This window comes from Mytilus edulis, chromosome 7 (assembly GCF_963676685.1).
Source record: "Mytilus edulis chromosome 7, xbMytEdul2.2, whole genome shotgun sequence".
Classification (NCBI taxonomy): Eukaryota; Metazoa; Mollusca; class Bivalvia; order Mytilida; family Mytilidae; genus Mytilus; species Mytilus edulis.
Genome location: NC_092350.1, coordinates 62,549,123 through 62,575,968, shown reverse-complemented (window position 1 = coordinate 62,575,968; position 26,846 = coordinate 62,549,123). Strand labels below are relative to the sequence as shown.

The 26,846-nt window shown below is 31.6% G+C and overlaps 1 protein-coding gene across 1 annotated transcript; it reads left to right on the top strand.

Annotated features, from left to right (window-relative positions):
* Positions 1-3,462: 3,462 nt before the first annotated feature.
* Positions 3,463-26,557, top strand: LOC139481946 (protein mono-ADP-ribosyltransferase PARP14-like). The gene is made up of 16 exons (XM_071265524.1): positions 3,463-3,622; positions 4,929-5,141; positions 6,613-6,849; positions 9,839-10,075; positions 11,330-13,042; positions 13,403-13,828; positions 14,481-14,566; positions 15,288-15,518; positions 18,357-18,578; positions 19,019-19,049; positions 20,166-20,365; positions 21,220-21,392; positions 21,789-21,845; positions 22,292-22,413; positions 22,589-22,884; positions 26,025-26,557. Exons 2-16 carry the CDS (start codon positions 4,943-4,945, stop codon positions 26,034-26,036), a joined length of 4,242 nt encoding a protein of 1,413 aa, XP_071121625.1. The 5' UTR covers positions 3,463-3,622; positions 4,929-4,942; the 3' UTR covers positions 26,037-26,557.
* Positions 26,558-26,846: the final 289 nt, after the last annotated feature.

The window sequence follows — 26,846 nt, the reverse complement described above, 5'->3', positions numbered from 1 at the left end:
AAACTTCTAATAAAATGTTATTTCAGTTCAAGATTGTCTGAGGGGCCAGTTGGCAGACCTTTATTCTGTGGGGTTTAAACCCTGTTCGTTGATAAGTGAGTTGTCAGACTGATTGGTCAATTTGATTTGACACTTTTTCAAAAGTGGGGCGAGTCGGGAAACAAGAGTGGGACGATTTTTTTTATAAAGTGGCGAGTCGGTAAAGGGCCGATTGGCCAGTGGGGCGAGTTTACATTGTTTGATATTTACTCATCGTGTTCCGGGTCATAAAGGGTACGTCATATAGTAATATATAAAGTATATTATAATGGTTGTGTGGCGTTCTAAACTAGATATTTTATGAATTGTAAATGGTTTTTGCGTCTAATCTAAAAAAGCTGGGATGTTAATTAGTGCTGTTAACACTTATATTACTGTGCACATAGTCATACTAAATCCTATATATACATTCAGATGATTACTATTAAATGCAAACATTTTGAATAATTTAATGTTTATTATTTGTTAAAATTTTGCTTTTTCAATTCAACTGTTTGTCAAACATTTGCCAAATGAAAAAAAAAACACTAGAAAAATAAATTTGTTTTCCTTCCCCTTTCAGTATTATCATATGTATGTGGGTGTCTATGCTGAAAAACCTGGCTTCTAATTCATCAAATAAAGAATCCAATCTACATATGAAAACTTGAACACCAACAGTACCCTCGGTAGTCGAACTACTGAACAACTAGCCAGTTTATACTGAGGTTGTGAGTTTGTATCTTGCACGTGGCAGATGCACTCGACACTAATCTGAATTTAGGATTGTCAGTTTTCCTACCGACCAGTTAACAGAGTTTAGTTTGATTTAGAATATTTTCAACTGGTATATTATATAAGAAAAGAAGATGTGGTATGATTTCCAATGAGACAACTATCCACAAAAGACCAAAATAACACAGACACTAACAACTATAGGTCACCCTACGGCCCTCAACAATGAGCAAAGCCCATACCGCATAGTCAGTTATAAAAGGCCAAAGACAATGTTAAACAATTCAAACGAAAAACTAACGGCCTTATTTATGTAAAAAAATAACGAAAAACAAAAATGTAACACATAAACAAACGACAACCACTGAATTTACAGGCTCCTGACTTGGGACATGCAGGCACATACATAAATAATGTGGCGGGGTTAAACATGTAAGCGGGATCCCAACCCTCCCCAAACCTGGGACAGTGGTATAACAGTACAACATAAGGACGAACTATAAAAATCAGTTGAAAAAGGCTCAACTCATCAGATGGACAAAAATACAAGTGGACGTGGCCGAGTATATCAAAAGTTTTGGAAATAATTCCCAAACAAGATTTCAACGAGACAGCAAGATCAGAATGTGTACATAAATTATCATTGCTAAAAGTGTTATCAGTCACTATATTTCTTTTAATTTAGGAACTAAACATAATTATAACTTTCAGATAGAGACAGAATAACTTAATAAGTTATATATATGTTACAGTAAATAGGTGCAAATAAGGAATTACATGTAATTACTAAACATTTCAGTAAATACCTGTAATTACTAGCCAATTTAGTAATTACATGTATTTACTAGTTGTTTCAGTGATTACTGGTAATCAGTGATTTTTAATGTCATTTTTACAGCTATTTACTAACTTGATGTTTTTGTTTTAAAATTCAAAACATAATTCAAGATACCAAATAAAAAAGTAAAGGGTAGGGTATTTTAAGGGAGCTTACTTAGGGATATTGGAATAGAAGACACACCAAAAGTGCATACTCTTTAGTGTTTTATGAATTGAAACTGGAAAATGGTTGTTTTATAGGTCTTGAAACTCCGTAAATATATGCATGCAAGACAATGATATCAATTCAAAATTGATTTTCATAATTTTGTTAAACTAAAATCTCCATCGTGCACTGTGGTTTAAAACTTTAAAATCATTTTCTCCAAATATCCTGGATTTCTACCAAACTTGGACAGAAGCTTAATGCTTATGATCATAAGATAATATCCAAAAGTAAAGTTTGAGAAAAAATTCTTTTTTTCTTATATTACTTATAAAAGGACTAGTTTTCCCCCAGTTAACATTGCATACACTCTGCAGTTAAAGTTTTTAAATCATTAGAATTTATAAACCATCCTGTATTTTTACCCAATTTTGACAAAAGCTTCTTACAGTACTAGTCAAAAGATAGTATCTAGAGGAAAATTTAAATATTTTTGTTGAGCCTGCGATTAACAGCAAAAGACGGCGAGACTATTTGTTCTGCAAAACCCTTACAATTTTAATAGCTTAATACATCAATAACCCATCTCCAGCTAGGGGTTGAATTGAAGGTATTCAATGAGGTCCAAATATTCAGTCGTAAGTGCACAACTCATCAACCTTGTTTCTCAGCTAATTTAACAAAATAGAACCAGATTGGCTGTTAACAGTGAATTCTAATTTCACTATATCATTTTTATTAATGATTTAACAACAACAAAAAAAGATATTTATTTTTTTTATATCTAGAAGCTAATGACATAACTTTATCTTATCTTTATAAGGTAATAAGTCTAAATATTCTTCAAATTCAAAGTTTTCTTTAAAAAGTTAAAACATAATGCTTTGGGAGAATTTTCCATTTTTGATTTCCATGTCTACTGAAATTGGTCAAAAATTATCTGTATAATGGTCAACTTTAACCATTTTGGATTAAAACTAAAGTTACTCTGATTTAACCAAATATTTGAAAGTCCATATTTATTCAATAGATTTTTTTTATACAAATCAACCATTCAAAATTTTAAGAGTACTTACTGATCTTCTAGTTAGTATTACCATAACTTTTGATCATCTAACAATAATACAACATTGTTTTAGCAGTCAGTAAATAGGTGTAAAAATTCATTTTAAAATTAGTAATTACTGGTAATAACTGGGCTGTTTAAGGAATTACTTGTATTAACTAAGTGCATCGGGAATTACCTGTAATTCCTAAATTTTAGTAATTACCTGTAATTCCTAAATTTTAGTAATTACCTGTAATTCCTAAATTTTAATAATTACATGTAATTCCTAATTTCACCTATTTACTGTAACATATACACAAACTACTATAGTAGGTGACCGTAAATTGATTAAGGTTGAGCCCCCTTTTTGTTTATTTTCTTTTTTTAGGTTATAAGTTCTAAATAGTTTCACAGATCTTCACTAATTAAAAAGTGATCTTACTTTTACCAATACGCTATTAATACAGTAAAAGTTATACCCCCTCCTCCCTCCCAACGCAAATTTACGTACTGTTTAAATCTCACGAGAAACATTTGTGAATTTGTAATATTTTGAAACAAATATTAAAACAAATTATGATATATAATTTAATATTATGATATATAATTTAATATTAATGGTGTAGTCATAATTGAATTAAAAAAAGTATAACAACGCCCACTGTGACATGTATGCAAGTGTCGAAGGATAAGAAAATGAAACACACAGCAATTCCAAAGTCTAAAAATAGAAAACACTCAGGTAATCAATACCAAAAGTGAAAGTAAATTTTGGATTAGGAGCAAAACTGACAATTGTTTTCATTTCATATAAGTGTCGACTCTAAATTATTAAGGTAAATATATAGTTTAACTACATACATTCGTAAAAAATATTGACAGTAAAAGTTAGATTTATATGTGGAACATGTGTTACGACGAAACAAGGGTAGTACGTGACGTACTTGAAATCGCAATTTATTTTCATCGTAAATGTTTTATTTTAAATAATAACTCCATTGAAAATTGACACGTATTTTTGTATACATGCATGACAATTGTCGAACTATTGTTAGTTTACAAATGTAAAAAATTGTTTGCCTGAATGAATACAGATCGTTGACCTAGTTAGACAAAACAGTGTATTTTCTGAAAATTCGTTCCGATTTTATTTTGTATTTTGATAATATTGATAGTATTACATTGACAAACAAATCGACAATAAGTTTCAGTATAGAGAAATTGTAACAGTTACACTAGATAATAGAATAAGTTTTGTTTGTCATGTTTGAGGAGCTAACATTGGGTTTTAGAGGAAACAAGGGGGGTATTGTTTTTAGAGAACAGGAAAGAGGGGGAACTAGGATGAAATTTGAAAAAGTAGGCAGAACAGCATTAACAAAAAATTGACATGATGATCAACTGGGCCAAACAAAAAGAAGGCATGATGACAAATTATGTTATCATTTAGGTCAAGTTAACAAAAATAACACTGAGAGGCAGGAACGATTAGAGTACGTCGTAATACAAAAAGTGAGCACATAGATTGCAAGTAAAAAACTATGCAGGACAAGATCACAGCCCTTACCCCCCTAATTAAAAATCAAATGGTAGTTCGCTTAGCTTGAATCAACAGTCAACTCTTTATAAAAATTATTCACCTTGACTGTCGGTGTTTTCTCGAGGTGTTTTGGTAGATATAGTAAAAGAAAAAGATTGTATTGGCAAAAATGATAAGCAGCAAAAAATCTTCAAACTAAATCACACGTGACCTTATAAGATGTATAAGTAATATACATAGGGTTGATTGCAATCAAATGATCTCAAATGACAGCTATTTTGTATATTTTCCCCGCGTTTTTCAACTTATTCACTAAACATTTTGACCGAGCAAGTCAATTGTCCGAATCGACAGCAAAATTGTTACTAAAAAAAAAATAAGTGTGTTGTCGCTCGTTTTTTGAATTGTTAAACTAAAATCTCTTTCTATGTATCAATGTTCATAGCATTTTATTTATTTCTTGCTCCCGAAGCGCTTATTTATATTCATCTCCACCAGGAAATCTAAAATCCAAACCAAGGCGACAAGAATAATTTTGCACGAAAGCTTAACTTACATTAAACAGTTTTATAAATATCACGTTTTTTTGTGAATGATTTCAGTGGTACATTCTAGAATGGAAAAGACAAATAAACTGACTCCCCCTGCTACAGAGACTAAATATACTATAGAAGTTAGAGGAATGAAAGAAACAACATCATTAGATACTATCAGATACTATTTTGAATCAAGACGAGGAGCAAATTGTGACGTCAAAGATATTCGATTTGTGCCTAACAAAAAAATGTACTTAGTGACTTTTGATGGAAATGAAGGTAAGCAGTGTGTTATTTTCTCCTTATTGTTTATAAAATATTTACAAGCGGAGGAGACGGAGGATAATTTTGAAAAACACATAACCCTTTATCCTTTGCTGCCGCCCTGATATATTTATTCTTCTTTAAACACAAATTGATACGTCAATCAATTCCTATTGAATTTTTTAATTGTTTCTTATGTTGATCTGAAACACTACTGTCCTATGTTAGATAAGGTTGAAGCGCCTACACACTTCTTTAATCAAGCCATATTCTGTATGTTCCGGTTCATATTCAGAAGCTTGCTTTATTATCAAAACCGACTCTGTATATTCGTGGTAGCTCGTTCGCCTTGAATACCGGGTCAAACCATAGTATGAATAAGTATAAAATTGACTCAAAGTTGTTAATATCCGATGGAAACCTCTCTTTTTGAGAATGTGTATTGCTTTCCAAAAATTTAGAGAAATTGATACACATTTTTATATAAAGCCATATTATTCGTAAAGATTGGAGAGATAGAACTATATATGTCATATTGATACTTCCCTGTTGTAGTTTTAATTCATAAGTTTAGGGACTTGATAGGTCAAAGATGCTCGTTCTCTCACCACAATTACCATCATTCCGATTACACACATAACGTAATTTGGGAATCCCCCCAAAAAACGTATGGTGGCGTTAAACCAGCTTTGACTGTGCTCATAAGCCCTCACCAGCTACCTGTAAGCATGTTGAATTGACGAAAGATATGGTTTTTAGGGTAAAATAGAAATAGTAAGCAGGGTTAGTAAAATCGCTATTTTCGTTAAAAATAGGGATGCATTTGTTTGCGAGTCATATCGAAATGGTATCCCTCATCCTCTGGACGGACAAAAAATATCATTTATTGGAGTTAAAAAGTTTATCACATATAACGCGATTTTTATCATCATGAGCAATCAGTCAATAACCCCGACCCCTAACCACAATTCTTACTGATCTGGATATCTGTAATGGCCAGAGGTTGAATTTTTTTTACACAATACCTCGAGTTAAACCTCATCACAAACAACAAAAATATACATTGTTTTTTATCCCAGTTTTATGCATTGTTTTTTCTTCAGTTTTCGGTTATAACAATAAAATATTTGTCAACAGACATTAAAGAAAAGACAATACATGAACAGAAAATTTATACTATTCTTGATTCAAACAAAAAACAAAATGATTTAGCTATATGACAAATCTGTCACAGTGTTTATCATCATATTTACACATTATTCCTGTTTGTAACCGATTGAAATTATATATGAGGGTCTGTATGGGTTTCCTTCATTACTGTATTCTGTATCTTTTTACGTCGTTTTGTTTCATCTTTGTAAAATTCTATAAACTATATAAGATCTTTTACCTATAGATGCATTCTATCATTATCAGACTGAAATACTCGTTTTATGCAAAAAATGCATCATCTTAGTGTACCATATTTAATTCTCTGAATTATTAGATGTTTCAGTCATATTTAAAAAAGAACATAAAGTAGACGGAGCTGTATTACATGTGGTAGAACATGTCCCGCCAAAATATTGCAAAAATAAGGCGCTGATTACTGGATTGAACGCAAAATCATCTAAAGACAATGTTACAAACTTCATAGAGGCAAGAACAAAACAAGACGTGGCTTCAGTAGAGTTTGGAGATGAAGAATCAGGAACAGCAATCATTACATTTTCAAAGCCGGTCGGTATGTGTTTATTGCTTTTTTCAATACCTAAGAAAAAAGAGAGAAAAATGATATGAAAGAAATATTCAAACTCTGAAATATTACAGTGAAGACAAATACTCCAATGATCATACAGTTATAGCGGATTATTTTCGCGGGTGTAAAATTTCGCGATTTTCATTGAATAAGGTATACGAAATATTTTGGCGGTTACTATTTTTGCGTATCAAAAAGTTTACCAATACACTTTGCATGTGCATTTTTGAGTTGGCGGAATTTATATTTTGGCGAGTTTGTTCTATCCTCGAAAATAAGCGAAAATTTACACCCCGCGAAAATAACCCGCTATACCGCTATACGGTAATTTGTTTTAGAAACATTTAAAAGCATACAGCATTCTAGATAGACCTGGTTACATAGTAACGGTTATTTTCTTTCCATATAAATGTTATTGATTTTGTTACTATAAAAAACTTGCTGATCAAAATATGCAGTCAAGGCAGCCAAAAAATAAAATATTAGTTGGAATATATCTAAGAGAGAATTTCAACTTACATGACTTATGAATGAAAGAGTGACTTTTAAAACAAAATCTTGGCCACGAAATATAACGACAAAAAGACAAAAACAGCTTTATATCACTACATAGACATTAAGAACATTGTACAACACGAACCTCATTATTTATCATTCATATAAGCTTATACCCGCTTAATACTAAAATCAGTTAAATATTAAATATTTTCACCATGCTTGTTGTTGCATTGAAAAAGATATTGTGAGACTAAATTCATTTGTATTTGTTGGGATTTTTTCGAGGGCAGTCCGGGCTTTTTCGAGGGCGTCCATGTTTTATCGAGTGATTATACAAATATCCTATAGCTTAGAATGTTATGTGGCAGTGTATTTACGTTTAAAAAATATCGTTCAATTGTATATATTGTTGTTTGATACATCTTATAAATTACATGTATATATTCAAAATGTCAGCAATCTAATGTAAGCATAGACAATTTGGATTGAGAAATATTTACGATGTTAACAATCTAATGTAAGCATAGATAATTTGGATTGAGACGAACGTAGAAATGGTCAATTAAGCTGATGAATTATTCATTTCATTGTTAACTATATATGAAATTTAATTAAGATTTTATTGTCAATGGGCATAAAAACTGGTAGGGTTAGGTGTGTGAATTTTTTTTTTTTTATTGATGATTTTTTTAGTTGGGGCAGGGGGCATACCTTTTTTAGTAGAATATTTTTTACGACATATCATTTTTCTTACTCCGTTTTTTAATAAACAGCTGCGCCATTGGCGCATGATAGACCCGTTGCGTTTTTAATTTAATACTGGAAAGTTGTGGTAGATTAATTAAATTGAAAATGATTAATTTCGATCAACGTAGTAATATGTTTATCTGTTTTTATAGCGAATACATGTTTATGACATTTTCATTCATAAAATTACATTTATAAACTAGAAAAGTCATTTTGCAAAGTCAAGAATACCGTTTTTCTTATTCAATTTTTTGTTAAATAAACCCGAACAATTTGTTTAAAAACCTTGACGGATTCACAATCTTCTCGAAAAACCCGGACAATAACAATCACTGCATTTAATGGTTAGATACAAGGAAATTGTGCTTCTTTGCTACTTAAAACATTTATAGCATTCAAAATAAGATATGTAGTCATGTAAAAACTATTTTAATTACGAATGAGCAGTTAATTGACCTGATCGCATGTTTTATCACTCGAAAAGCCCGATCTTCACTCGAACAAAATGTACAGATTCACTCGAAAAACCACGATTCTTGCCGGACACTATACCTACTGTGATATTACCCCAGGATTTAGTTCATGTTGCACAATGTTTTATATGTGGTGTTTTGTAAACGTGTTTATTATTAGGTCGTTTTGAAGCATTTTGTCATGACATTGTCAGATTGTTTTCCACATGTTTTATCTTTTATGTCTAGTGTTTCTAATCTGAATCTAGTACTGTATATAAATAAGGTATTTAACTGATTTAAATGCAGTAAAAGAAATTTTTCCAGCGTCTAATCATAAATTGATGGTGACAACTGTAACTACTCTTCAAAGTGTTATTCCTTATCTAATTCTAATGCACCACGAGCTCACGCTAACTAAGGATAATTGAAACAAGAACTATCGTTAAAAAAGATATCCGACGTATTTAAGTTTGAGTATATGTTTAAAACTATCATTTCGATAACCTTCAGAAGCACAAAGATACCATTTAAATAACGTTTTCTCTGTTTGTGTTCAGTATTCTCGGTCCTCGTATCTTTCTGTTTACATTCACCAAAACCCCGCGGAAATCTCACATGCGTAGGTGCGTTCTAAAAGTCATGTACGTTCGTACAACACAGTTTACATTAAAAATTATATAATTGTCCCGAATAAACAGCTGTCACGGATGCCAAGAGCTATTGGAGAAACAATTATTTTAATAAAAATATAAATCTTTGTAAGATCTAGTTCAAATATTTATAGTTTTTCACTTGCTTTCCATCACGATATAATTAACGAGCTTTTAATTTGATAATAGTTATCAAAGGTAACCGGCTTATGATTTGATAAGTCGATTGATATTAGAGGGATCTGGATTTGGCTCCTTCATTTCTGTATTGTTTAATTTTGTAGGCAGTTCTCCATTTTTTGTATTGTTTTGCTCAACATGCCCATTGTTCTCCTTCCTTTATATCTCTGCACCTCATGTTTCTCTATTCCTCTATTGTTTGGTTCTTTTTTCTCTATTCGTTATATTTTTTGCCCAATATTCTATAATATGTAAAGCTAAATCAACACACTTAATTGAAAGGGGCGTTATATGTTATAATGTTTTAGAGTGCCTAGAAAATGTACACACTTTGTCAAACAAAAATTTACACAGAACTATAATCCATACATTCATTCGTACATGTATAATTCAACAGTTATTCCATTAATTCTTTATTAGTCGTATTAACTGTTATCTTTGCAGATATTGGACAACTTCAAGCTGTGTGTAAGAAAAGGACTCTTGACGGTAACCACATAGAAGTCCACAATGTAGCACAATCTGACTGTGTAATAGTGAAAGGTTTAAGTCCAAAAACTACCAGTGGTACAATTGAATATTACTTCGATAACAAGAGAAGGTCAGGCGTGGAGGGCGTCGTTAAAACAGAAATGAACACAGACCAAGGCTATTGTGTCGTGTATTTTCAGGATCCGAAAAGTAAGTTATTTCGGGATCCAAATATGAAGTCTAATTGTATGGTATTTTTACCAGCTAGTATAAATATTTTAAATAATGAATTCAAACATGTATATTTTAGTGCGAATGGAATTGATTGTTATAAACACTGGTCTAATATGTGCTACAATAAATAATATTGTTTGCACATAAAAACGAAAGTGAATTACACTTCTAGTTGAATAGCAATCGTTTATAGATATATTTATATATTTTGTATGAGTGTCAATGAGACAAATCTCCTGGCATCAAAATCATAATGTGTAAATTGAAACCATTATCAGTCAAAGTAAAGTCTTGAACACGGATCCTTGCCTCACATTAAGCAGCATGCTATAAAGGGCCCCAAAATGACATATGAAAAAAGCATTCAAACAGGAAAACCAGCAGTCTAATCTATATAAAAAAGGAGAAACGAGAAATACGTATAATAAACATCGTAAACGACAACCAATGCGCATCAACAAATGCAGCGTGTTTTAACTGATTTAAAGGTACCACAACCTTCACCCTTACCTGAAGCAATAGTGGTACATCGCAACATGTATATAAACAGACACATATATTTAAACACATATTACGCTGAATTCAGTGCAGTTGTAGATGGGGTTTACGGAATGTAGAGTAATTTTGTATTAAAATAATGAACTAAGAAAAACAAGCAAATAAATTAAAAAATGGAAAATGAGGGGTTTCAAAAGAACAACTATGGACTATAAACAAATGAAGTAATGCAATATTGAACACAGAAATGAAACATATACAGAATAAAGATATATTTGAGTACAAATTAATAGTAAAACCGTTTTCATCAGAAGTTTACATAATAGTCGTAATTTTTAAAGATAATAAATTATCCTGAGTAAAGATATTTAGTGCATAAGATCAAGAGTGCAATATATATTCTATGATACATGCTTTTCCTCATTATTCGTGGACTTACCACTTTTATTGTATAGAAGAGCATGATATTTTAGAGATTGACGGCGTCCCTTATTGGAAGTAAAATTTAAACTTGGTTCACACTGTAAAAATTGTGTTTCCGTTTAGTTATATTTCATAATGAAAATAAACAATCATTTATTGAAAAACTTAAAGAAATAAATAAAAAATCATTTATTGAAAAACTTTAAGAAATAAATTAAAAATCATTTTCGATTTGAAACCTAAAGAAGAAAGATAATAATAAACATTTCTCAAAGAACGAAATTAGAATAACGTCTGTTTTATTGATAGATGCATTGGCGGCTTGCGAAAATTCACACATAATCGACAAGTGTAAATTAACAGTGCAAATTTTCTACGACTGCCTTGGAATCCATCACGATGAAGACAAGCCAGAATTTGAAGTTCCGCACCCTGTTTATATCACAAATATCGATAACAGAAAATTGAAATTCTTACTTCATTCAACATTATCGCAGTCACAGCTTCGCGAACAGCTACAAGCAATCAATGCTAAAATCGCGTGGCCATCGTCATCTTACGATAACAAGGTACAAGTGAAGTGTACACTTTCAAAAGAAAAAGCAGGTTATCAAAAACTGGCACAAACATGGAGCAGAGATGTCAACGAGGGTGTTGACAAATATTTACAGTCGTTGCAAATAGACAAATACTCCGTTGCTGAGAATTTGCACACGTTACTAATGTCAAGACTGAAAGAACTGAATATAGAGAATCAAGATAACATTAGTGTTATAATTGAGAAGGCAACATCGTTTGAGATATATATTGTTGGTCACAAGACGTCCGTGCAAACACTGTCAGCAATTATAAAGGAAATGATAGAAGATATTACGAAAGATATCACACGAAAATCCAAAGAAACAAGTGACATGATATCTTTAAAGCACCATCAATTGAGCCTATTAGAATATACTCATTTTGCTGATACTTTGAAAAGTAAATATGAAAGCATTAACTTGCAGGTAGATACGAAAAGCAACGTCGTTAGATTTTGCGGAACGACAGTTGACATCACTGCTGCACAAGTTGACATTTATGAAATATTAAATGGAATAGTATCTGAATGTTTTGGCAAGAGATCAAAACTTTTCATTCAATATTTAAAACGACCTGATGTTGAAAAGAAGATTTACGGTAAATTCCAAGCAAGTGGTACTGTTGGAGTGTTGGATCTTCACGATGATACTATATATGTGCACGCTATGACAAACAACGAAGCGGAGACTTGCGCTGAAATTCTCAAGGAATCTATAATTGAAATATCTTTAGATATAGAAAACTGGCAGACACCTGTTCTCAATTCACGCGAATTTGGAAGATATATTGAGGATTTAGAAGATGAATATAGAAACACCATATTAGAAATAACTACAAATCAGCTAGACGAAGTTGCTATATACTGTTTATCGCAATCCGATGGTCATTTAGTTCACAAGAAACTTTCCGATTTCATATTCATGAATGGTGTACAAGAAAAATCGTACCAACTCAGTCCTGATGACGTGAAACTTTTACAGGAGCTGATGAAAGAAGAAATAGAAAAACTAGAAAAAGAATTGAAACAAGAAAACATAGTCTTTAACATTACACATAATAGTATTTTTATAAAGGGACAGGGCAAGGCTTTCGAAGACGCTGTTAAAGAAGTAGAGTCCTTGTTAAAGTGCATTAATTCTGTAGCTTCAAATTCAAAGTTTCAAAAAGTTGTGAAAAAGGTTATGGGAAAGACAAAATTGAAACAAATTGGCGAAGACGGTAACGAAAGTAGCGATGATGACCTTGATGACGGCACGAGAACTGATAGCAAGGGTATAGTTCAAGGAAATGCTTCAGAAATAGCCTGCTTCACTACAAATGGAAATAAAAAAGTATTGATAATAAAAGGCGACATTACTCAACTTGATGTTGACGTCATAGTTAATGCTGCAAATAAAGATCTACAGCATAAAGGTGGATTGGCAAGAGTCCTTGTTAAGATAGGTTAGTTATCGATTTCGTTTCGTTTTTAGTAATATCTAATTTTTTTTTTCAAATTCTTAAAATGTTTAAGTCTGACTGACAGTTATGTGTTGCAAATTAGTAATAAATACTGCTTTTAGCTTTAGTTAATCATTTTTCTGTTCAAATGAAATAAATAGTTAAACTTTATGTATATGATTTAACCGTCTACCCTTTTCTGTGCATCCAGAGCAGTTTTATTCTATTCTTGTTTTCAAGTGTTTAGAATGATGATTTATGAAATATTGTTTGAAGAATGATATTTCTCCTTTGCAATGATTCTGTCTCCTTTCTTAGCTTTTATGAAATTCACGTGGTTAAATATCATCATTTCTCTTGAAGGTGGGAAAAGTATTCAAGATGAATGTGAGCAGTACATTACAAAATCTGGCCCACTATCTAATGGAGAGGTGTTTTGTTCGAAGTCTGGTGATTTGAATTGTAAAATGATTGCGCATGCTGTCGGACCGACCTGGAAAGGTGGCAAACACAATGAAGAAAAGTATTTAGTCCAGTGTATTGAGTCATGCTTAGCAGTGACTGAAAAGAACAAATTTGCCAGTATAGCAATCCCAGCTCTCTGTACTGGAATATTTCACTATCCTTCGGAAGCAGCAACCAATGTAATAGTTGAAATAGTAAAAGATTATTTCAGAGTGCATCCATCTAGCTGCATACAGACTGTATGTTTATGTGACGTTGTTTTTGACACTGTCAAACTCTTTCAGAAAGCAGCAAATATGCATATCGCAAAGACAGCTTCTACAGGTAGATTTCAGGTGCATGTATTTATTAAGTCACAATACCTTCAGGGACAGCATATACGCTAGTGACCACATATTTATAAATTAAGATACGTAGACTTAGAGGACACCAACTATGAAATATCGAGGAGAAAAGCTAAGCTTTGAAAAAGAGAAGTTTATTTGAAAAAGTAAAATCACAAAAAAACTCCAAGAAAAATTCAAACAGAAAGTCACTTATCACATGGCAAAATGAAAGTGCAGTTAGTGTAGTGTAATAGCTATACCATATATCACTAAATGTTTCCGAGAGAATTTACAAAAAGTCAAGCGTAAATAAACTCATCATAGATACCAGTATTGCAATTTTATATTTACGCCAGACGTGCGTTTCGTCTACAAAAGACTCATCAGTGACGCTCGAATAAAAAAATGTTACAAAGGCCAAAAAAAGTACGAAGTTGAAGAGCATTGAGGACCAAAAGCACTTTGCATATTGCGATAGACTAGACTTGATTTTATAATCATAGATCTGAAGTTTCATTTTGGAAGATTCCGGTTCTTAAAACTACAATTTTCAAGAAGCGAAAGAGGTGGTGTACTTCGACCTCTGAAACTAAGGAACATCATATGAACAGATGAAGTCATGTTTTAGCTAACTTTATCATTCAATGCAGGTTTAACTGCTGCAAGTGATCAACAAAATGTACAGATTGGAAATATTGAGATAAAGATAATTAAAGGACAGTTAGCAAAAATGAAGGTAAAGATACAACATATAAACTAATTTCGGATTCTTGTATGTATTTGGGTACACGGAATTATTATTCAGTTTTGGTATAAAATTGAATACATATTTTTGTATCACAATGCTTCATTTTGCTTATTGTTTTAGCAGCTTCAAAAGTTACACATTGTTACAGACCTGTTTATAGGTATTCAATTACCCGTTTCTGAACGTACAAATCACGATAAAATAAAACTTCAAACATTGAAACAAAATCAGCTTCTGTTGTAAATGCATCATTCGCCATGTGAACCATCGTAAAATGTTCAAATAAGGAAAATGACACGATATATGTAAATTAATAATTTAGACGAATAGGTATAGAATAAATAATCGAAAATTCAAACAGACAAAAATCAAAAACGAGTGACCGAACAACACAACAATTCACGAATGCGCGTAGCTAATGAATTAATTATATGTGTATTTCGGTAATGATTTGAATATATTTCATTATTTGATTTTTTTGATTAATTATTCTGTTTTTTACATTTATAAAATTAAAGTAAAATATGTAAGGAACTATATCTTGTTCTACGCATTCACAATTTGTTTTGATCCGATGTCATCGACTTCTTGACAACACATACTGTTGTTTCACGTCAGAGAAGTGAAATAACTACGTTCATTTCACATTTCAAATTAGACAGGCTACTTGGCATTATATTTCGAGTGTATATCAAATGATTCTATTAAGGTTGGAGCGATTGTAAATACGACGTCAAAAGAACTAAAGCTGGATCATGGCGCAGTGTCCGCCTCACTGTTGAAAAATGGTGGTCCATCTTTACAACAAGAGTGTTCACAGAACTATCCTAATGGTATCAATTATGGAGCTATTGCTGTTACATCTGGTGGTAATTTAAAGTGTAAAATTGTTTGTCATGGATGCTTGAATCAATGGCGTAAAGAAGGATCGGAAATCAAAGTAAGTTAGTAATTAAATAACATTGACAATAGAAATAGGGAAAGGGACAACGACCCTACCAATAAGTTGAAAATAGCTGGAGGCCACCAATGTGTCTTCATTACAGCGAGAAAATCGTGCCGCAGCTGGCCCCTGAACAGAAATGTGTACTAGTTCAGTGATAATCCTACCTAACAGAAAAAAGCCTGATAATGTCGAATTTTACTTAGATATTATTATCTAATGAAGTCTCTTACCATACGTCATTAGTTTATTGCCTTTTGTTAGCTATTATTCGTGTGTTTCTTTGTCAATTATGTTATCCTATTTATTTATATTGTAGTCCTGTAATGATGTGTTGTCATTTTAATGTTATATTTCACATGGCAAGGCCGTAACTAGGCATCTTATTTTAGTGAGGCAAAATAATTGAGCCGAGCGAAGCGAGGCGAATTTTTTTTTTTTGGAGGGTATGAAATGAATGGTGCAAAATCCTGCATTCTAGGCATTTTTAGAGAGTTTGATAATGTTTTGAATTTGGACACTTTTTATATAAATTTTTCATATTTTAAGACTTTTACTAACACCAAATTTTTAACAACTTTATTTAAATTTATATGTAAGACAATCATTCAAATATCACTGACTTGAGTCTGTTGCCAGAACATAGAACAAACATCGATTCAGAAGAGTTTGCCAAATTTTTCTATGGCCGGTTCAGAATCATAATTTGGTCTGCTGATATCCTTATCGCGATGAACATGGAGCATGGCAAGACCGCACAATCTCTCGCCACGCATCCATGCTCTTTTCCAAGTTTTCAGTCGTTTCAGGGTAGTCTGTGTTTCTAAAGGTAGCACATTATCATCAACACAATGATCAATGTCTTCTTAATTCCATTCCTTCTCCATCAGCAATCGGTAGCAGCTTTTGTTTGCAAAAGGGAATTAAGCTTTCCTGTAAGCACCATCATACAGTCGCAGTTACAAAATATTAAACTCGCTTTTATGCTGACAAAGAGTAGACAAGCTAGGGATAGAATGAGATAACATACATGTGATATGATTCTATCTATAGTGTAAGTATATATGATATGGGTACAGGAAAATTGGAATGGAGTTTTGGACGTTTACATGTAGTACCGTAATTTCAAATTATTTCTGGAAATAGTTGGTGGTATTTTAGTTTCAGAATCTATAAATTTAGGGGTTAGGGGTTTGGGGTGTCCGATTCCGAAACCCCGAATACAAAGAAACGAAATTCAGTAGTCCCGAATAAGTAAAGACAAAATAATGTGTTAAAGGTTTTACCATTTCGCAATAATATCAAATTGGAATCTGGGATATTCTTTCAACTTTTAAGGTTAAAGAAACATGGATAAAAACTAATCCATGCATTCATGTTTCATATTATTTATATTTTATTTACCTGTAAAGAGAAAGATTAAAGTTCGTGAAATGAATACGCAGATAGGACTGCCCCTTGTGATGCCCAGTACTTGATTTGTCAAAAGTTGGTGAAACGGAGAAATGAATACGCAGACAGGACTGTCCCTTCCGAAGACCAGTACTTGATTTGTCAGTCTACTTATCGTTTTTGGATTGTTCTAATGAAGTTATATGCAATACTCAGACTCTGTTTAAAAAAAATTAGTTTACTAGAATTATTCCTTCTTTACCTTCAGTGTCGCTTTTCCTTTTTATGCAAGAGCCTGTTTTTAACTAAAGATCCATGATGATTATCGTTTCTAGGTTAATGTAATCGAGAAACATCACCCGCTGAGATTCTGAGTTATATCCAGGAAGAATAGTTTAAAAGGAATGATGACAAGTTATAGCAATCAAGGTTGAGACAGAACAACAAATGACTATTAAATTTATATATATGTATAAAAAAAAATAATCAGTGTCGAAATTTTAGTGAGGCAATTGCCTCACTTGTCTCAAGGGTAGTTACGGCCTTGCATGGCTATAAAAGAGGGAGGTTTGGCATGCCACAAAACTAGGTTCAACCCACCATTTTTTCCTTTAAAAATGTCCTGTACCAAATCAGGAATATGGCCATTGTTATATTATAGTTCGTTTCTTTGTGTGTTACTTTTTAACGTTGTGTTTTCGTTGTATAGTTTGTTTTCTCTTATTTTTGAGTGTGAATTCACATTACTATAAGACGTGTCACGGTACTTATCTATCCCAAATTCATGTAACTACATGGTTTTGATGTTATATTTGTTATTCTCATAGGATTTTGTCTAGTGCTTAGTCCGTTTCTGTGTGTGTAACATTTTAATGTTGTGTCGTTGTTCTCCTCTTATATTTAATGCGTTTCCCTCAGTTTTAGTTTGTTACCCCGATTTTGTTTTTTGTCCATGGATTTATGAGTTTTGAACAGGTGTATAATACTGTTGCCTTTATTTATATAAGTAAGATTTAACGATAGATTAAATTCATTTTTAATGCTTTGTCCGTCAAATTTGTGTCAGTTTTTAAAATCAGTTTATTTTGCTGTGGTGTTTAACATCAAGAAAACAACACATTTCAACAGTTCAATTAAATAAAGATGTGCTACTTTTAAAAAAGAATGATACGTTTAAGACTTTATGCAACGTTTTTTTTCTAGTCAAATTTGTAAAACGTTGAAATGTATAGTTTTAAAATGCTTGTCCTAGAAAACCTGGTTCTGTACGGATTGTACTTATCAGCTACCAGTAATTATTAGGAATAATACTCTACAGCAGCTGATTTAAGTATAAAATATAAACATGACTTTATCATTTATATAGTTATTTTTCTTCATATCGAATTACTTACGCACTTGAAGAACATATTTGTCTATATGTTGTTTATATATAATTTGCAGGAGCTAGAAAAGTTCGTGATGGAATGTTTGTCGACTGCTTCTAAAAATAAATGCAGTTCTATTGCCTTCCCAGCGATGGGAACAGGTAAACTTAGATATCCTGCAGGTCTTGTAGCCAAATCATTGTACAAGTGTGTAGAAGAGTTCTCATTGCAAAATCCAAAATCGGTGATCACAGAAGTTCTGTTTGTAGTATATGATAAAGATTATGACACTGTTAAGGTTTGTTATTTGTTAATATCATATGTTTACGATCGTCATCTAAACTCTTAGAATAAAAAACTAATGCATTTGTTGAGTCTTTTATTTATTTAAGTGTTGAAGGTTGCACAAAGATTGTTATCCCTTGCTTTGAAATTTCATAATAATTTCATCATTCTAACAGTCATGTAGAAACTTGCATCTCCTTATTTAAGTCAGGGAAATAAACATAACACTTGACAAATTTCATGTGTACGTAAAGCTTAAAAAATTCCAAACCAAGGATGCAAAATGCATAGAAATATAAGTTGCTGCAATGTATATGACTTACATATTTGGCAAACTAATTTTGAATCAACTTTACCCAAGAAAAGTGGAAACTTTATAATATATAACACAAAGTGAACATCATTTTTATACTATATAAACTGTAGTATATTTAATAAACAACTATTTTGCAGGCTTTCGAAACAGAGGAAAACCACAGAAAAAGTAAGTGATTGAAATTTGAAAAACAACAATGATGAAAACAAGGCTTAAATTATTTGTCAGATGGTTTCTAGTTGTCTATTGACAACCATACCACACCTTCTTATTTTTAATAATATATAACGTTCACTAACGTTAGTTAGCCTCATCAAAATGATATGAAATTGATATAAAATGCTCATTACCAGAACACGCAGATCAAGTACAAAGGAGTAGGTTCAGTACGACCCCTTTTTGGCCTCAATATAGCAGTTTTAGAAAATTGTGAAAATGTAATCGTTTAGATATTTATTGCAAAGTAGAATGCCTCTGCTACATAAATATGGGCTGTTTTTGACAACATAATGCACATATATCGGGTACTAGCATCATTAAGTCATGCTAAATTACTGAAATCTTCACAATTGTAGCATTTTAGTTAAATTTTAGACATTCATAATATTGAATTGTAAGTTGTATTTGATGATAATACATAATATATATAAAGGTTGAGGATGAACACGGATGCGGCCACTTTCATTTTTGACAAAAACCATATGAAAAGTGACGATTTTTGGCGTATTTGATAGATTTTTCATATTTAAGCTTGAATCGGGGCGTTTTAAATGACTTATTAAGGTAAAATCTTCCACATTAACGAAATGAATCAATTGAATTAGACACTTAAGTGTTTAGAAAGTGTCTAAAATCTTTTGTTAGATGAACTTGAAATTTTAGGCCGAAATCGGCCCTTACCGGACCTTCTCCTTTGAGTATTGTCTCTTAATCCTTCTTTAGTTATGTCCCTTAATAACGTTATATGCAAGCAGGTCACCATATGTGTTCTGTAGACACATTACTCATTTATTTTTATTCACAATGGAGTTGGTTTATAGTGATATGTTTTTTTTCGTCAAGTAAAAGCACTTAAGAATGTATCATTTCAAATACGTCATCTTCGAAATTCTTGGTTTTAAAGTTTGTTTAGAAAAGATATGTCTTAACAGAAATATATTGATATACATTCAAATCAAAAATGATTAAAGATATGATTAATTTATATTAATATAATTATGCAGCCAGTTCGTAAACGTATCCAGTTTGTAACGGGTTTACACTGCATATATATTTTCATTGTAGAAACTTCTACTGTGAAGAATACAGATAGAATTTTAAAGGGAGGAATTTCATCAGTTGTGTTTAGCAGAATGAACGACGAAGAGAAACGCGAAGTTCTAAAAACTGCGATTGCAGCTAAACAGCACTTTGAGGAAGAACTTAAAGAAACTAAAGATGAAATGAAGAAGAAAGACGAAGAACTAGATCAACTGCAAAAGAAGGCTAGAATTTTTTTCTTTATAGTTTAAGTATTGAAAACATAATTGCACAGTTAAACGACCTGTTACAGTCTAACTTTAATATAACACATTTTATCGGAATAATGATATATCATTGTTTTGCATTCCTTTATACAATGCGCTAAAAGATACAAATCAGATGAAAGATGTAACAACTTTATATAATCAAAGATACCAGCCTATTTGTATTGTCGTAGGCTTAGTTCGTCTATTTGAGACTCACCAGTGGTGTTCGTATTAAACAGTTGACAGATTAAACACGAAATTACAAGGGCATTACTTGTAAATTTTATGCATTTACTCTATAACTTGAAGTATTTTAATTGGAATCCCTAAGACATCATATTGACATTTTCAGACATTATGAAATATATATTGAACATAACTTCACCAATACGCTTCATTTGTAGATTCGTTGCTTTTAGTACAGGATTGATGATCTAATACGACTTTACAGCGACATTTTATTTTCATGAACAATGATATGGGTGCTTCAATTCAAATAAGAGTTATACATTCTTCTGGAACACATAAGTTTACCCATATATTTTCCCTAGGATTTGCACTGCGGAATATTATCTTTGATTATAACAATTGATAAAAATATTATATGATATTTAGAGAATATTTTTCTTTTAAATATTTGGTATTTTAAATGTGGTAGTATGTGTTTCTGAAATAAATATTTAATATTTCAGATAAAAAAAAGATAATACACAAATCAAGCATGATATACTATAGTATTCACTTATATTCTCATACAGTGCCAAACTTGAAATATTTAAGTAAAACAATTAGACTTCTAATAATTAATAGTTTGTCAAATACCATCTTAGGTTTCAAACAGACAGTTATTAATGCATGGCGAAAAAGAGGCTCTGGAAGGAAACAAAGTTGTTTACTTTGACCTATATCCAGAAAGAGCGTACAAGGAAGGGTCAGCTGCACAAACCCACTTCAGACTTGCAGAGTCTCAGTTTTATAGGCTAATCAGTGGAAGTGGAAACAGGTAATTGTATGATTATGACAAACGAAAAAAGAATGTATTGAAATTTTACACAATTATAACTATATAATGCAAAAAATTTACCGAATCTCTACATGATCAGAAATTTTATTAATAGACAGAATTAAAGCAGTACTTGAATGCGTGTATGCCTTTGATTTGTTTATGAGTTTTCACTTACCAACATGATACATCGAAGACATAAACTGCAACCAACAATATTCATTGTCATTATTTTGATTCAAAAATGTTAACAGGTAATTCAAATAACTAAAATCCGACTTAGTTTTAAATATTTACTTGATGATAATTAATAATAAAAAACAACACAAGAATAGAAATTATTACGACATAGTTTCTTACACAATTATATGCTTCGTTTGTTATCTTGCATTACAGCTTCACAGTAAACAAAGTACAGTATGTGGTTAACCCACCTTTAGTAAAACATTTTCAGTAAGTATATACGAATCTTTTCAATAAACAAATCTCTTGAGAAAAAACTGTGTAGTTTGTTATTTATAGAAATGGTTCATGAGGTATGTGTAATCTGTAAAATCTACATATTATAAACAAAAACATGTACTGTCATCACGTTTTACTTTACTAATGGACGATTTTGTAGTTTAACAAGTTGTTTCTCACATGTGTTAATGAATTGCAGTTGTTTGCTTCACATTGATGACTATTAACATGCACATTTGTATGCTTAAAATCTCTATAAGAGTTTGTGATAGGTTAAATCTGATGTAATGTAATATAGACGACATAATTTATGACAACAGTTTGATCAATTTGAAACATGTATCTTTATTCAAATCCACATAACCTCACTAACAATGTTTTTAGAATGGATACGGTGTTACTATAAAGATTAAGATAATCACTGTTATGTATTTTAGCAAAGCAATAGATGACATGAAGAAGCACAGAGGAGCCAAGATGGCTTATCCAATATTAGCGTTTCATGGTACACAAGCGACAAACATAAAGTCTATTGTTGAAAACAATTTCAAAGTCCCAGGTAAATCTTCTTCTGTACGTATATGACCCAGAATCAATTAAATACCTGGAACAAATTAATGCATATCCCAGAATTTGCATCAATCTCAATTAACAGTTACTTCGATGTGAAATACTCGTGTAACAGTTTCATATGGAAAATAAAAATTATCACATCTTTTTTTTTATTTTTCTAGGCCAGCAAGGATTCGCGCACAGGACTGATACCGGTTTCTATGGTAGAGGTGTCTACTTCAGTGAATATCCTGGTTATTCGATGGGTTACATTTCAGGGGCCACTCAGCTGCTTCTTTGTCAGGTCTTACCTGGGAATGTGTACGTATGTCCTGCTGTGATTCAAGGAGCTTCACTTCAACAAGGCCATGACTCCCATATGTCACCAGATAAGAAAGAGCTTGTTATATTCAACTCTCATCATATTCTTCCGTTTTACATTGTGCACTATACAACTGGAGGGTTTGCTTATCAACAGGTAAGCCCCTTTAAACATTTATTTGCCATGAAATAGAATAAACATAACTAAACGTAATAATTTTACTCAATAATATTCGAAATTGGACAATACATGTCTTCAGTGATCGATGTTGAAGCCAAAATATTTCAAGAACCGATGCAAACATTGACAAGCTGTTTAAACCTTATTACATGTATTATGTAGCCAACTTAAAAAGAAGACCGACGTGTAAACTGTCAGTGTTCTTTGAATTATCTGTAAAGACATGTATGACATCAAACGCAAAATTTGTCTATAAACATAAGAATTGTAAATAATATTTGAAACGTACGTAAACTCTACGATATTGCAGAACGTTTCAAACGATGGAAATAGGATTAACCACCAATTAAAGTTAGAAGAAAGTTATGTATCAGTGTCAAGAGCATTGCCCGTTCTGAATGTAGCTATGTCGAACATCTACGTGTTTTTGATTAATTTCATTTTATATTTAATAGAGGTATAATGTGGTTGGAGGTATAATGTGGTCAATTGTTTGTCGCTTTGTTTTTTTATACCTGACTTCGCTCAGTATTCTTGAATTCTGTTAAAAATGAGATCTTTGAACTAAAGTCTTTCAATTTTAGGATATATTGCTGTGAAACGCAAATTTTGCGTAATTAATTTAATTCATTTCATTGATTGATTGATTGTTGGTTGCTTAACGTCCGTAATTCATTTCATTTCATATCTATTGCGTTTTTACATGTGTTTGATGGTTTTTGTAGATTCTTTTATATTACAAAATATACAAAAACTGAGATAAAAAGATTCGATAAATGTTGACATTGGTGGTAGACTTTCACGAATTTCAGTGATACCATAGTATGTGACCATGTGTTTAATATCGTTATTCGTGCTGACTTTTCTGTTTTTTATAAGAAAAATGAAAATTGTGTCGTTGCTCCATTAACTCTTAAACAGTTAAATACAAAACAAAACAGACAAAACCACGATCAAAACAATATGAAGGAAACTACAAACAAGTCCACAAAAGAAAACCAATAATTATGATTTACGATCCCAATCACAAACCCGGTGTGAACTCACGAACTACGTCCCTTTTTGATGTGTAATGATCTTTAAAAAGGACGTTATATCTATAACGACTGGTTGAATATACCAGTGATGCTAATTGATGGTGTTAATTTGATATCTTTACCTTTACTTTGAAGAAACATTGAACAGTTTTAATGATACAACGCTATAATTGAGTAACACATGTAACAAGCTGATGTATGCCTTCTGTGAGCAATGAACAGTTGAAAGCGATATTTGATCTAAGTTTTGATATTTTGACATTCGTTTATGTATGAGTGTATTTTAGACCTCGAACAGACAGAGCAGCCTATCATCGATATTTACGACACAGTGTAATTTTCTGGTTGAGTTATTGTTTGTGTCAATGTTTTTTAATTTATAAGTCGACCTAGACAAGGGTATTTGAATATTTTGTATATAAGATTCAAATAGGCGAAGTTGAAACTTAACAAGTCATATTCAAAACACAATAACTATTAAATAACGAGGATGCTAAATAAGCAAACATCACCGTCCTTAGTGTACATTTAACGTGTTTAACAATTTTGTTGTAGGTCGAAAAAAAATCCATATAGTTCGAAAAGAAAGACAAAAACTTATCCGAAGTTATGATCTATCAACAAACATGGTCGCCATTGCTAAAAATAGAACATAGGGGTCAAATGCAGATTTTGGCTTATAACTCAAAAACCAAACCATTTAGAGCAAATCTGACATGGGATAATATTGTTTATGAGGTCAAGATCTATCTGCCCTGAAATTTCCAGATGAATCAGACAACCTGTTGTTGGGTTACTGCCCCTGAATTGGTAATTTTAAAGAAATTTTGCTGTTTTTGGTTATTATCTTGAATATTATTATAGATAGAGATAAACTGTAAATAGCAATAATGTTCAGCAAAGTAAGATTTACAAATAAGTCGACATGACGGAAATGGTCAGTTGACCCCTTTAGGAGTTATTGCCCTTTATAGTCAATTTTTAACCATTTTTCGTAAATCTTAGTAATCTTTTACAAAAATCTTCTCCTCTGCAACTACTGGGCCAAATACTTCCAAACTTTAACTGAATGTTCCTTAGGGTATCTAGTTTGTAAATTGTATCAGAAGTTATGATCTATCAACAAACATGGTCGCCATTACTAAAAATAGAACATAGGGGTCAAATGCAGTTTTTGGCTTATAACTCAAAAACCAAAGCATTTAGAGCAAATCTGACGTGGGTAATATTGTTTATCAGGTCAAGATCTATCTGCCCTGAAATTTTCAGATGAATCAGACAACCTGTTGTTGGGTTGCTGCCCCTGAATTGATAATTTTTAGGAAATTTTGCTGTTTTTGTTTATTATCTTGAATATAATTATAGATAGAAATAAACTGTAAACAGCAATAATGTTCAGCAAAGTAAGATCTTCAATTAAGTCAATATGACCAAAATTGTCAATTGACCCCTTAAGGAGTTATTGCCCTTTAAAGACTTTTTTCACAATTTGTTCATCATGTTGACTTACTTTAAAAAATCTTCTCCTTGTAAACTGCTGTATCAATTTCAGCCAAACTTAGGCTAAATGAGTTTCAGAGTATCTAGTATAAATTTTATATTTTATTTCCTTGTATGTCAAGAAACATAGCTCCTATGGCTAAAATAGAACATAGGAGAAAATGATTATTTTTTTTGGCTTTTGAAGAAAATAGGACGATCCAAAAAACATTTAAATAAATTGAAAAGCCAAAATAATCATTGATGAGAGAGTTAACCAAAAGAATTAAGGTGAGCGATTCAGGCTCTTGAGAGCCTCTTGTTTTTATAGTTACATATGGTCTCTTAGCGGCATGATCAGTTTACAGATTTCAATGGATACGATACAACTGTATTCTCAACACTGAAATATAGCAATTGAGTGTATTCTCAATAAGATATACATGAGATATTATTAAGATTAACTTAGTTTTTAACATACCGCATATTAAATCCGTCCCTGCAAAAATGCATAGTTAAAGATACCGTGATTATTATGTATATTGTTCTGTATACATGTTTTAGAAGTTGACAATAACAACATTATTTTTTTTTTTTCAGAAAAAGTTTTAAACGTGATATATGTGCCAACACATGTGATTGGTTTGAACATTACTTCATTTTATTTCAAAGTTTAGAAGACTGTAAATGGAAAACTTCTGCAATCTTCTAATAACTGTGTTTGTTACAATGAACATTTTTAGTTTCCATCCTGTTTGGTATCCAATTGGCAGATGAATGAACATATACAATAAAAAGAGACAATACCTTAAAGCATATGTAATCTATATCCTTTCTCTACAAATAAGTAAACAATGAACAATATGATATACATCTATATTTTCCTTTTCATTTCTTGCAATTTATGAAATTGTATTAATTTTCTAAACATGCAAACCGAAAGCAAATATTTTTCAGTTTAAGTATCTTACCAGCATAAACATCCAGGCCTATTTCATTAATGACACAGTTATTATTACATGAATTTTTGATGCTATTCGATATCTAAAATGAAACATCATTCTACCACGCTATGCTTAAAAATATTTTGAAAACCTGCATGTATCTATAAAAATGTTCAAACACAGATAAAACAGATTTGTTTATTGTATTGAGTTAATGCAATATAATAATGAGACTTGTTTTTAATATTTAAGGTTTCGTGTTTAAGACATGCCTTGGCCTATAATGGTTTATTTTTTTTAATTATAATTTGTCATTGGCACTCATACAACATCTTCTGATATATATGAATTAACAAAAAAGCTTTACAAATTGTACCAACAGGTCAAATTCAGACGAAAGTACGATTTGAGATTACACTCGCAGTTATTTAAAGCTAGTTAAAAGCGAAAACAATTAATAATAAAAGTTCATGCATCA

What these genes read in the sequence shown, in the direction of transcription:
- LOC139481946 (XM_071265524.1), top strand. Translation starts at nt 4,943, where the DNA reads ATGGAAAAGACAAATAAACTGACTCCCCCTGCTACAGAGACTAAATAT. An exon ending in TACATTTTCAAAGCCGGTCG is followed by an intron (nt 6,850 to 9,838) that starts GTATGTGTTTAT and finishes TTATCTTTGCAG; the next exon opens with ATATTGGACAACTTCAAGCT. An exon ending in GTATTTTCAGGATCCGAAAA is followed by an intron (nt 10,076 to 11,329) that starts GTAAGTTATTTC and finishes TTTTATTGATAG; the next exon opens with ATGCATTGGCGGCTTGCGAA.